The following is a 12,500-nucleotide window of genomic DNA, read 5'->3' on the forward strand; positions in this document are numbered from 1 at the left end:
AGACTGTATTTGTGAGGAATTTAAACTATTTATAGGACGTGCTGACAGGGTCATAAGTGACACAACTTTACAGTAGCCTTCATAACCGGTACAATAGCGCTGCGTAACGTTTTTATTCGTAACTGAATTTCGAATTTCTTTTTGTATATATCCACAATGATAAAAGAAGCGAAAGTGTTTAGATTTAGCTAAGAAGAGAGTCATGATCTGAAATATGGTTTTTCTTGCTGCCCTTGATAGCGTGACAAGGGCACGAGCGTATTTGTTTTATCTCGCATTGAAAGGTTTTCTCTTCATAAAGTAGCAAAAATGCGCTACATTTCTCCTAAAAGCGCTTGGAGATTAATCAGTGACGAATTTCCTGGAACAGATAGCAGATACAAAGGTTTAACAGTTAAGAGAAAACCTATCGAGCCATTGTTTAACAGAGGACGCCCATGGAAGTTATGTTAAAGAAGGCAAGGGAGGCCCACAAGAGCGAAGAAGGCGGGGTTTCCACAATTGCTGTATCTGTGAGAAACGTTTGTCGCTTTCTAACTTCTAAAGAATATTACTACCTACAATCAACAAAAAAAGGACTTTCGACTTCTTGGATGTGCTAAAAAGATTAAGATTTGCGCTAGAAATGAGATGACAACATACTGAATATATGAGGACGAAGGATATTGCCTTTTACCTTGATGTAGTTTACTTCAGGAGGTCGTATAGAATACTAACTGATGCGGTATTTTATATAAAATGACGATGTATCGCCAACTGTCAAATGTTGTTACCGCTTAAAATTAGTTCGCACATATATGTATTTCCCCGGCCGAGAGTAAAACTTCGTAAGACTTGGAAATTTTAAAAGAATACTTTTTATGTTAGTACAGTTTTTATTTTATAACTCTTCGACAATTTCTGTCGGTAAGAGACATGGAAATGCAGGAAACACAAGCACGAATTTCGCACAAGGATAGAAACTTATGACACGTGATGTAAAACTTGTTTACTTTAGTTCATTGCATGAGCAACTTTGTACCCAAAATGGTGACATGCAGTTTGAAAATGTTACAGTATTAGACGGTTTCTACCGACTTTTTTTTCATAATAACTCCATTGTAGGCTAATTTGATATCGCTTAACATTTTCTCGAGTCTAATTTCGCTAGACAAAACCAACAAGAGAAGAAAACAACGACATTGTGTTAGTGTGCACGAGTCACCACTGTAATAATTAAATTTAGCAGGATATTTTTTCTCAGTGCATTGACAACGTCACCATGCACATTTGCCTCAAAAATGGCTATTTTCCCTACTGTAGTGTCCAAAACAATCGATTCACCTTCTGTGTTTACTGCCCTTTCTGACTATGTTATCATCGTGGTTGAATTGTGCATATTTCTCACCAAAGAAGCTTTCTTAAAAATGGTGACTCGTTGGTGACTTGTTGAATTACAGATGCACGCTAATTAACTTTGTGAGAAGATCAAGGCCGCACAAAATGGGAGCATGGGGAAATACACTGTTGTTCTTTTTCGGGAATTTGTGCCGCATGAAATGAATGAAAAGACTTTCGACCAGCAAACGCTCCTCTAACAAAGATGAACTCTTCCTTGCTGGTGCAAAATATTGGAGAATCGGGTGAAAAGTCAAAGGTGTTTTGAGTGTAGGTAAATGAACTGTGTGGCCTTCCAAAAGAAGTGAAAAATCGTGCCGTGCGTTAATTTAGGGACACCAACGAACATCATTTGAGAAAATCACTTCATCGCTGTCAGTACTGACAGTATCAACCAAAGCAATCGTGGTCGTACCAGGATTACAAAACGCTTCGAAAACAGAGTTTACAGGGTTTATAAAGTGTTTTGTCACAAACAGCAACCCCCGTTAACAAGATATTACGATATTTTCCTTCACGCAATAAAACTCGAACGGCCTCTGCAAATTCATCCTGGTTTAGGTCGTTCCTAAGCAGAACATGCTCAGCCACAGTCAATCTTCTATGAAATGACTTTTTTTTGGAACGAGAAACAACCAACCAAATTGGAAAAAAACCTGAACATGATGTCTGTTTTCATTTATTGTCGAATTTATCATAAATATGGCGCAACATCTCACTTTAGGCCGCTAGAAATCAAGGCTTTCCTTCCCCTAAAATGCAGCATATTTCCCGCCAATTCTTTTCATAACTGAAATTCCTCAAAAATACAGTCCCGGACAAAATTGTTGAAACACTTTACAATACCTTTCCCTCCCACAATGTTGTTTTGGCAAATGGGCTCAGAAACTCGCGTTAAAACAACATTGTGAGGGGAGAGTGAGCTGCGAAAGCTTCAGATCTGTATAGTCGTGTACTGTTCCCACAAATTTTGTCACAGACTGTTGGTCGGCCAACGCGCTTTCTGACATAGACAATGCTACTCCTGGGTCTATCCTTTCATTTAAAAAGCTTTTTGTGAGGGTTCCCAAGCTTAACTGGTGTAAAACTGAATCCACGACCAAGAATGTATTAATGAGTCCCTAAGGGTCAGTGACATAAAAGGGGGGGAAAGCCGCGGGGGATATTCGCATGCCCAGGAGAGGGGCATGGGCAACCGAGGGTAATGATGATTACTCCTCCCCCCACCCTCTGTAAGGAGGAACACAGAATCTCCTTTTATCTATTTATTATTATTATAATTTTTTTTTTTTTTAAATATAATTATTATGTTAATCACTATCTTTTGGCAGAATTTGGGTGGCAGGGAAGGCAGAGCCTATGCCCCCTAGGGTAGCGGTGTCCCTAGGAGGACCCCCTAGAGTAGCGGTGTCTCTAGAGGCAACCCTACGTTAGAATGTAACATAGGGTGGACCAGAAGAGGGGTGCCCTTCTGGAAGGAGAATAGGTCAGATGGTGAGTTGTACCATCTTGGAGTAAGCAATCCGGACCTATTGCCAAGGAGGGCTGTCCCACCTACTGTGGGGTAAAGTGCAGCCCAGGGTGCACTTCCCTGCCACCAATAAGTAACTAAGAAAGTAAAAGGACACACCTAGTGTTGAGTTTTCTGAATTAACCTTTTTTTTTTTTTTTTGTTTGTAAGTTAGCGGTGGTAACATGCGGAATAATATAATGTCCATAACGAACGATGAGACAAAATACCCAAACTAAAATAAAATAGATGAGAAGAGTATAATGAAAGAATTTGCATGACAAAGCAGCCATGGCAATTAAAGGAGACAAAGCTTCCAGTTGGGTGGGAGGGTGGGAAAAATGCGATCTTAAAGAGTGCAACTCAAGGTACTTGCTTGAAGAGCAAAGCTGAAATGTGGCTGACTAATGGTATGGGGGATTTACATAAGGTGAAACAGGTGAGAATCGCGTGATGTTGTGGAAAACTACTGGAAACTTTGGCAACCGCTTTAACACTGTAAAAGTGAAAGTACTTTGACCTAAACAATGAGCTTTTGACTACGGGACAAGCCTTGATTGCGAGGGTGAGGAGAGTAGAGTACACTAGGGACAAGTGAGGAATAAATAGTACTCCCTTAGGGCTCATTAACCCCAGTTAAGAGCTTAAACTTATAATTAATGAGTCCCTAAGGGTCAGTGACATAAAAAGGGGGGAAAGCCGCGGGGGATATTCGCATGCCCAGGAGAGGGGCATGGGCAACCGAGGGTAATGATGATTACTCCTCCCCCCACCCTCTGCAAGGCTTGTGAAACTAGAAAAGGAGGAACACAGAATCTCCTTTTATCTATTTATTATTATTATAATTTTTTTTTTTTTTTAAAATATAATTATTATGTTCATCACTATCTTTTGGCGGAATTTGGGTGGCAGGGAAGGCAGAGCCTATGCCCCCTAGGGTAGCGGTGTCCCTAGGAGGACCCCCTAGAGTAGCGGTGTCTCTAGAGGCAATCCTACGTTAGAATGTAACATAGGGTGGACCAGAAGAGGGGTGCCCTTCTGGAAGGAGAATAGGTCAGATGGTGACTTGTACCATCTTGGAGTAAGCAATCCGGACCTATTGCCAAGGAGGGCTGTCCCACCTACTGTGGGGTAAAGTGCATCCCAGGGTGCACTTCCCTGCCACGATTGTGTGAGCCAAAAAATATTCTGGTCAAGAATGGGGGAACACAATCACCCCACAGTAAATTGGGTGGACGTTGGCTGGAATACCAACTGCCACATGTAGAAGAAATAGGATACAATATAGGCATGCATAGCCATAATGAACAGTAACTAGTTGTCATGATACTGGTCATCAGGGAGACAACAAAGAAGGGTCTAACCTACAATAATTATTATTACTTTAGTTCATTGTCAGTTGTTTAGGGATAGCCAGCAGTGTCTCTTGAGGAGTTCTTATGTAACGTTCATAGCAGTCAGAAGACCAGCGACCCAATACCTTGATTAACCAGGCAGGAATCCCTGCAGCAGCTGCAGTAGTCGCAGCACCAATACGGAAGCTATGTGAGAAATAGTGTTGAGGTTGTATGCCGCATTGCTGCAGGACATCACGGAGTGCATGAGTAAGAGAAGTTCGGGTGAGCCACTTGCCACTGGTGAAGGTGAACAGGGGGCCTGCTGATGATGGTTGGCATTGGAACACGTAGTCTTTCATAGCCATAACGGCACAAATGGAGGTAGTGGACCTTGCTAGGGTTAGGGTGCAACCATTGCGGAAGGGATCTGTTTTCGACCGTTTAATCGTGACTAGCATGTAGTCGGGAGATTCAACGTGAGGGATAAAGGTGATATCCTTAAAGCAGAGGTGAGTTGCGGGGTCGAAGACGTGGTCATTACAGGTAAATTCGCTTGAACGTAAAAAACCGAAAAAGGCTAAGGTGAAGGCTGCCCAGAGCATAATGTGATTGAGGTCAAAAGTCAAGTCTGGTCGGTAAAAGTTGAAAATAGACTGCAGGATTTGGATTGTAATTGGATAACGATCTAATTTAACGGGGATTTGGGAACGTTTGATCCCATTAAGGACCTTCTGGAGTCGAAACATTTTTGGGAGTTTTAAGGCAAAGTTGTGTAGCCTATGGAGGTCTTGAACGGCAAACAGGTAAAGCTTAATGGTATTGTAGGAAACTGTTTTGGCTAAATGGGAGACAAAATAAATCAGAGTAATTTCAGATGCGGGGAGAAGGGGCGTAGAGGGGCTAATTAACCCAAGCATAAGGCAAAAGGAAATGAAATGGTTTTGACCGACACTATAAGAACGTTTAGTAGCTGGAGCAAGGGACGCACCAAGGTAGTGGGAAACGGAGGCTGTTAAATGGACGTCGCTGATAGAGGGATGGCGCAGGGGAAGGGTGAGGCATTGGGAGCCAGGTGGCGGAAGCGGTCCATCTGAAAACGGGACAAAGAATCAGCTATTGAATTATCTAGCCCAGGGATATGTCTAGCGGTGAAGGAAAAGTTGTGTTCTAAGGTAAGAATCGTAATGGCCCGTACGAGGTCCATGATCCTAGGGGACTTGGAGCGTTTGGAGTTGATGATGGAGACAACTGGCAGGTTGTCGCACCACATACAAATATGTTTGCCTGACCACGAAGGGGCCAAGAGGTAGCAGGCGATGTAAATGGCAAACAGTTCCTGCCAGTCAATGCTGATACCCATGGTGGGGTTAAGGAGGTGTTGAGGGAGCCAAGGAGCCTGAAACCATTCCCCATTGAGATAACCACTATACCCATGGGACCCAGAGGCGTCCGTAAATAATTGGAGGTCAGGCGAGGAGAGAACGTCACCCCCTAAGAAAAGACTTACTCCATTCCAATGGGTAAGGAAGGTTAACCACATTGAAATGTCCTTGCGGAATTCCCCATTGAGTTTAATGTGCCACCGAGAGTTAGTGATGCCCTTTGTTAAACTAATTATTCTTTGCAGAAAAGCCCGGCCCGGGGCAACAACCCTGCAAGCAAACTGTAGGGTACCAATCAGGGACTGGAGCTCCTTCAGAGTGGCAGATTTACGGTGTAACCACTGTTGAAGGGCCTGTTTAGCACGGATTAGTTTGTCCAAGGGAAGACGAGCTTCCATGCTAGTAGAGTCAAGGAGAATACCCATAAATTCTAAGGAGGTGGCAGGAGCAAAAGTTTTACCGGGGGCGACAGGGATATTGAGTTCGGTGAAAAGACAAAGGATTTTGCAAAGGGCAGTAAGGCAGTCTGACCTAGGGGGGCTGGTGACAAAGAAAAAGTCATCCAGAATGTGGATCACGTTAGGGATACCTAGCTTATGTTTAATTATCCATTCAATCATGCAGGAAAATTGGTCAAAAAGATAGGGTGCAGATCGCAATCCAAAGGGGAGCACTGTATCGAAGAAATACAGGCTGTTCCATTTCATGCCGAGGAGCTCCCAGTCGGATGGGTGCACTGGAATATTGCGGAAGGCGGACTTGATGTCCAACTTGGACATGAAGCACCCTTGACCAATCGTCTGAATGATAGAGATGGCAGTATCTATGGTAATGTAGTGTAAGGAGTAGTCGGTTGGGCTAATGTGGGAATTAACGCTAGTGGTTTGATGGTGGGAATTAACGCTAGTGGTTTGATGTTTGGGAAAGGAAAGGTGAAAAATGGTTCTCCACTCGGTGGAATGCTTTTTTGGAACAACCCCAATGGGATAAACCTGAAAATTGGGAAAAGGGGGAGAAACGAATGGGCCAGCAGTGTGACCGAGCCGTAACTCTTTCAAGAGATTGGTGCTTATGATGTGTGGATTTTGCTTAGCAGAAATGAGGTTGGGGTATTCCCTAGAAACCCGAGGACCCTGGAAACCAATTTTAAAACCCTGGGAGAGGCCGGTGAGGACAGCATCGACAGATGCCCGGTCAGGGTGATCATGCAGATAAAGGGCAAGTTGGGGAAGGTCAATAGGGGTGGTAGGGGACAGCTTAGAAAGGTATTCAATGGTGGCTTCGGGTGGAATGGCTTGAGCGGCTAGTCTTTGACTGGATGGGTCCAGAGCTTGAGGAGTCAGGGTGGTCCTTTCCTGGGTGGGCTGCAGTGCATCCGGGCTTATTGCATTGGTGAGTGTAGGGGCAGGGGGTGCGGGCGCAGGGGACCCCTTTGTTGAAGTTGAAGCAGAGGTCACCACGCTTGGAGCCTGAAGAGTCTGCATACATGGGGGAAAGGGGGCAGGAATCGGTTACGTGATCCGAGCTGCTGCAGGCCTTACAAAGTATGGCTTTTGGGACACCGGTAAAGGTGTCTAGGTACAACTGAACGTCCCTCTGGCCCCAGTTAATGGAAAGGTTGTGAGAGGCTCGTCGGCGAAATTCCATATCATACAAATACCACGCCATACCGGGGAACTTACGGGCTGACTCACGTATCAATTGCTGGTAGGCGAATAGGTCCACCCCCCGGGATGGGTAAGAGGAGAGGAGCACAGACGAGTAAATGGCAAAAGCGTCGAGCCATCGGTCGATCCCAGTAATTTTGGGGCGCTTAGCCTGGGATGGGAGGGGTATAGTGAGGCCCTCGTGTCCTACTTGTAGTTTAAGCTGGGAGTTCGCGGTAACGTGGTCTCGTAGTAGAGACGAAAAAGGAAGAAGGCTAGCAAGGTCCACGTACTCACCGTTTGTTATGGCTGTGATGCAGCTGTTGGAGAGATGACTGGCGATAGATGGGACTCTGTAGTTGGTATGCAGGAGGGCTGCGTCCTCCGGTGAGCCAAGATTCAAAACTTGCTGAGAGGAGGACCGCGAGAAATCCACAGAGGACGGAGTCTGTTGTTGTCCGCCATTGCGGACCGCTAGGAGAGAGGGATCTGGTGCGAGGCTGGTAACGCCTGGCAGTTGTTGATCTTGCTGAGCAGTTGAAACAGCGCCAGATGTTGGGCTCGATGGCGAGTTGCTCGCGGAGTTGAAGGAGGCCAATTTTTGCTCCACGATAGAGGCAATCATGGAGGCCAACTGCTGATCCGGCATGATCGCGGAGCCGGTAGATGCGGGTGTGGAGGCCCGAGAATCATTCGCTTGGAGGCGAGCGGTGAGCTGCTGCCGTGGCCCTGATTGTGCCAGGTGGCGCTGGGACGCCAGTAAACGTAGCGTTTCGGTCGGCATTGCTGCATACGGCAACGTTGGTACTGCATCCGCAGAGTTAGCGCGGGCATTCGACTGAGCCGTGGTAGGCGAAACCGTAGTGCATTGGCTGCTTCGAGATTTACGTTGTTTTGGCATTATATGTGGACGTAGGGAAAAAATGCGATCTTAAAGAGTGCAACTCAAGGTACTTGCTTGAAGAGCAAAGCTGAGATGTGGCTGACTAATGGTATGGGGGATTTACATAAGGTGAAACAGGTGAGAATCGCGTGATGTTGTGGAAAACTACTGGAAACTTTGGCAACCGCTTTAACACTGTAAAAGTGAAAGTACTTTGACCTAAACAATGAGCTTTTGACTACGGGACAAGCCTTGATTGCGAGGGTGAGGAGAGTAGAGTACACTAGGGACAAGTGAGGAATAAATAGTACTCCCTTAGGGCTCATTAACCCCAGTTAAGAGCTTAAACTTATAATTAAAATTTGCGCGCTAAAAAACCAATTGAACATGGCGGATCCTCAATATCGGCCTTTGCATTGTGGATTTTTCACAGGCTCCTACCCAGACCCCGGGGAATCATCACCTCATAATGAAGAACGCACCTCATATAATGATGACAAACAAAGCTTCGCATATAATGTAAAAGCTACTTCATATAATGACAAAACCACCACGAAAACACCGCATATAAAGACGAAAGCACTGCATATGATTACAAAAGCACCGCATATAACGACGAAAGCACTGGATATCATTACAAAAGTACCGCATATAATAAGAAAAGTAGTGCGTGTAATATGAAAGGCACCGCATATAATGTAAGATGCACCGCATATTATTAAAGAGGTTGACATAAGACAGTGTTGGTGTTCCATAACTAAAAGAATCATTAAAATAAAGAATTCATGTGCTACATCTTGTTGTGAAGTTTTGAGGTTCATAATGCTTGCAGACTATTACGACTCAAGTGGTCGGTTGATTGTCGGTGATTCTTTTCCTTGAGTGGAATTCTTGCCTTTTGTTAAGGCCTAAAGGTGCTAATGAGAAAAGTTGCGCGCTCCAGTACGCTTCCTTTGTGATCAAAAGTTTATCCAAAATGTCAGTGGAATTGGTAGCAAACACATGATCGATACATCGGGACTGTTGTTATAATGTACCGCGACCTCACAGGTTTTCTTGTTCGTTACCATTGATAATTTATGGTTGCAGAATCAAACTTTGAATTGTGTTGCAGTTGAACCAACATAATTATTGCAAGCGGCATTTGTTACAGGAGGCACGATAAATTACATTTTTAGAATCACATGACAGTCTTGGTTTGATAAAGTATTTTCAAAAAGTTTTTGCAAAGATCACATCTACTACGTTTGCATTTAATGCAACCACCTGTTTCATTGGTTTCTTGTTCTACTCTTGTTCTGTATTTCGATGGCGCCAAGATTTCTTTCAAGTTTTTTGTTCTACGAAACGAGGGAATAATTGAATTAGATGGAAAAATTCTTTTAATTTGGGATTAGATTGTCACAAGTGCAAATGCTTCCTAATGAAGTAGCCTATGTTAGGTAGGTGAGGATTGAAGGTCATCACTAACGGAAACAGTTTTCTGTTCTCCTTGGTTTGGGGCAAAAGCAGATCATCTCTAGGAATGGCTGAGGCTTTAAGGAATTGCTTCTTTACGAGTGTTTTGGTGTAGCCTTGATTAACAAGGTACCTTTCATATGCCAGCATTCTCCTGTCTAAGAAATTCAGATTTGAGCAATTCCTACGTAATCTCAAGGCCACTCCGTATGGAATCGCTTTGAATACATGTTTGGGATGAGCACTAATGGGTGGCAAGCACAGATGATTGTCCATAGGTTTAGAGTAAATGTCTGTTCTCATGAAGCCGTCAATTAGATACAATGTGACGTCTAGCATATTAAAGTAGCTATCAGAAGAAACTAATTCAAATTTGATGGTAGGGTAAAGAGAGTTGATGAATCGTGTGAAGTTTTATAGGGCCAAGGGACCTTGCTGCCAGAGATAAAAAATGTCATCCGGATATCTCCACCATAGAGCAGGTTTTAGGAGGCCGCAAAATTTTGCCTTGTGATCTAATTCGCCTGTGGCTAAATCAGCATAGCTGCATGCATTCTTTGGGCCCATTGCTGTGCCATGAATTTGCAAAAAGAAATCCCCCTTAAAAACCCGGTGATTACATTTCAGGCAGATTTCGAGGTTGATGGTATTAATTTGTCTCTGGCATCAAGGGCTTTTCAGGTCTGCAGAACCAGGCCTAATGAACTTGTGTCATCTTGTAGACACGCTATGAAATACCATAGTTATTTGGTTATAAGACGCACCCCAAACTTATTTTTTTTCATCAAGCTAAGTTCTCAAACTGAAAATTACACGAAAATACTCAGTTATAAGACTCACCAAAAAATTGAGAGTTGTCAAAAGGATGTGATAAATTTGAGAACAATATATCCTTACAGAATTGGCATGCGAACTCTTTTTGTTAACTTAAACAAAGTGAAAAAGTCGCGCATTTAATGATATACCTAAAAACAAAAGCTAAAAGTTGACACCTGAAATGATAAACATACAACGCATACACTTTTATTTGAACCTTCTGACGTAATAAATAGTCAGACTTCAGACTTCAGACTTCAAGCGAAAGCGAACGGCAAAAATTCCCACCGAAAGTCATATTCAAATGTGTTTGACAGCTGAATATCAACACGCCACCAAGGATGCAAATTTCAGTGCACAAGAAAGGCTGGATGAACAAAGAAGGTACGTTTTATCTCCACACTGTTTGTTCAGAGAAGAAACTTTTCATGTGAGTGACAAACACGATTCTCAGAACTCGAAACAAGGCTCAAACGATTGTTATCACGTTACTGAGCACGTGCTTTTAAGCATGTATGCAAATTTTTGTTTGTTTGCTTTTCTCTTGAAGTCGTTTAGTGTTCTAAGGGTCTCTAAAAGCACTATTCTTTTTTTAAATTGACTAGTGTCCTTTTCTTGTGTTGTTTAAACTGCAAGTTCTTCTCAAATTGTGATCTTAAGATTTTGTTGCGAAAAAAAAAATTGGCTATAAGACGCCCCCCAATTTTAGCACTAACTTGCCACCCAAAGACAGATTTTTCTTGAAAAAACCGTGCGCCTTATAACCGAATAACTACGGTACCTTCTTAGCAACCTTATGTGTTGATTTATTTCTTCGCAACACCATTTGCTTAAGTGTCATTGTCTGAGAAAGTGTTCCAGGGGCCAAAAGTTGTGGTCAACCGATTTGGCTGAAACTTGACACAGAAGTTGGGTGCAATGAGATATTTCAAAAGCCAATTTGACTCACTTCTCTGACTTTTAGTTTTGGAGTTTCAGGGGGGGTCTCATTTTTTGCCATATGAGCACCAAAAACCCAGCCTTCCAGGGGACATTTTGAAAGTGCCATAAAACCCAACTGGTAAATTGTGCTTCCAAATTAATTTGGCCATGAACTTTACTATAATAGAGCGTTCATTTCATACATGTAACTTTGTCCTCGAGGTATTGGATAGAGAGGAGCCTGGGGCTAGAGTTTGGCAAAAATTGATGTCAAAATTACAACCCAAAATTGCCATTTTTCAAAAAATCAGTGTATCTACCCGCATTCTTGCATAACTTCCATACCTATACCATTATTTACTTTAGTGACCCAATTATCAAAATCAGTTGAGAAAAATTTGGCTCATCAAGGTTTGTTGAATTTTTGCCACAAACACTCCATGCCCCTCTGAGGCCATTCAAAATGGAATTTTGAGCATAATTCACACCATAAACAAACCAAACTGCTGACATGAAGCCGTTATTCTGAATTTGGTGAGTGAAAATGAATTGCTAAAGCCAAATCGGTTTCATTGTTCAGAAGTACTATGATTCTTACCTTACAATTGCTCTTAAATGGTCTTTGATTAGCACAACAAACACCCTGATTTAGCAAAACTAGGGTTAATATTTTCTTTCTAAACTTAGTACCCATCAAACAGCACAAATGATCAAGGCCTTACCTAGATATAACGATCTTTTTCAACGATGCTTGAATTTTTCATTGATTTATATTCAGTTTCAAGTCATAATTCTCCATTGCCCCAAGCATGAAAAATCTCCATATTTTGTCGGGCCTGATTTTTTATATGATTACAAGATAAAGTTAGCTTAACAAAAACGTTCATTAGCATATAATCTATGTCTGTTAACAGGCTGCATAATTCTCTTAAATACCCACCAGTAAAGGAGCATGACCACGCAAACATAGATAAGCTTATGAGTTTTTGCATACGAGCTGCAGTTTATAGCAGTGTCGATTTGACCCGTTATTTCAGAGTCCTTTAGAGCGGAGTAAATGAAACCATCCGTCAAGAAGGAATGCACAGTTAGGAGAGCTGGATAGTAAAATAAAAAGCTTTTGTTGCAAATACAATAACCAAACGAGGCCTTGCATATTGAGATGATGTA

The 12,500-nt window shown here is 42.8% G+C and overlaps 2 protein-coding genes across 2 annotated transcripts; both read right to left on the reverse strand.

Moving 5' to 3' along the window:
* Positions 1 to 4,213: 4,213 nt before the first annotated feature.
* LOC138002970 (integrase/recombinase xerD homolog) lies at positions 4,214 to 5,141 on the reverse strand. The gene has a single exon (XM_068848929.1). It carries the CDS (start codon positions 5,139 to 5,141, stop codon positions 4,272 to 4,274), a length of 870 nt encoding a protein of 289 aa, XP_068705030.1. The 3' UTR covers positions 4,214 to 4,271.
* A 64-nt stretch (positions 5,142 to 5,205) lies between these two features.
* LOC138003247 (uncharacterized) lies at positions 5,206 to 6,004 on the reverse strand. Its single transcript, XM_068849206.1, has one exon. The coding sequence runs from the start codon at positions 6,002 to 6,004 to the stop codon at positions 5,237 to 5,239; it is 768 nt and encodes a 255-aa protein (XP_068705307.1). The 3' UTR covers positions 5,206 to 5,236.
* Positions 6,005 to 12,500: the final 6,496 nt, after the last annotated feature.

This window comes from Montipora foliosa, chromosome 5 (genome assembly GCF_036669935.1).
Source record: "Montipora foliosa isolate CH-2021 chromosome 5, ASM3666993v2, whole genome shotgun sequence".
NCBI classification, from domain to species: Eukaryota; Metazoa; Cnidaria; class Anthozoa; order Scleractinia; family Acroporidae; genus Montipora; species Montipora foliosa.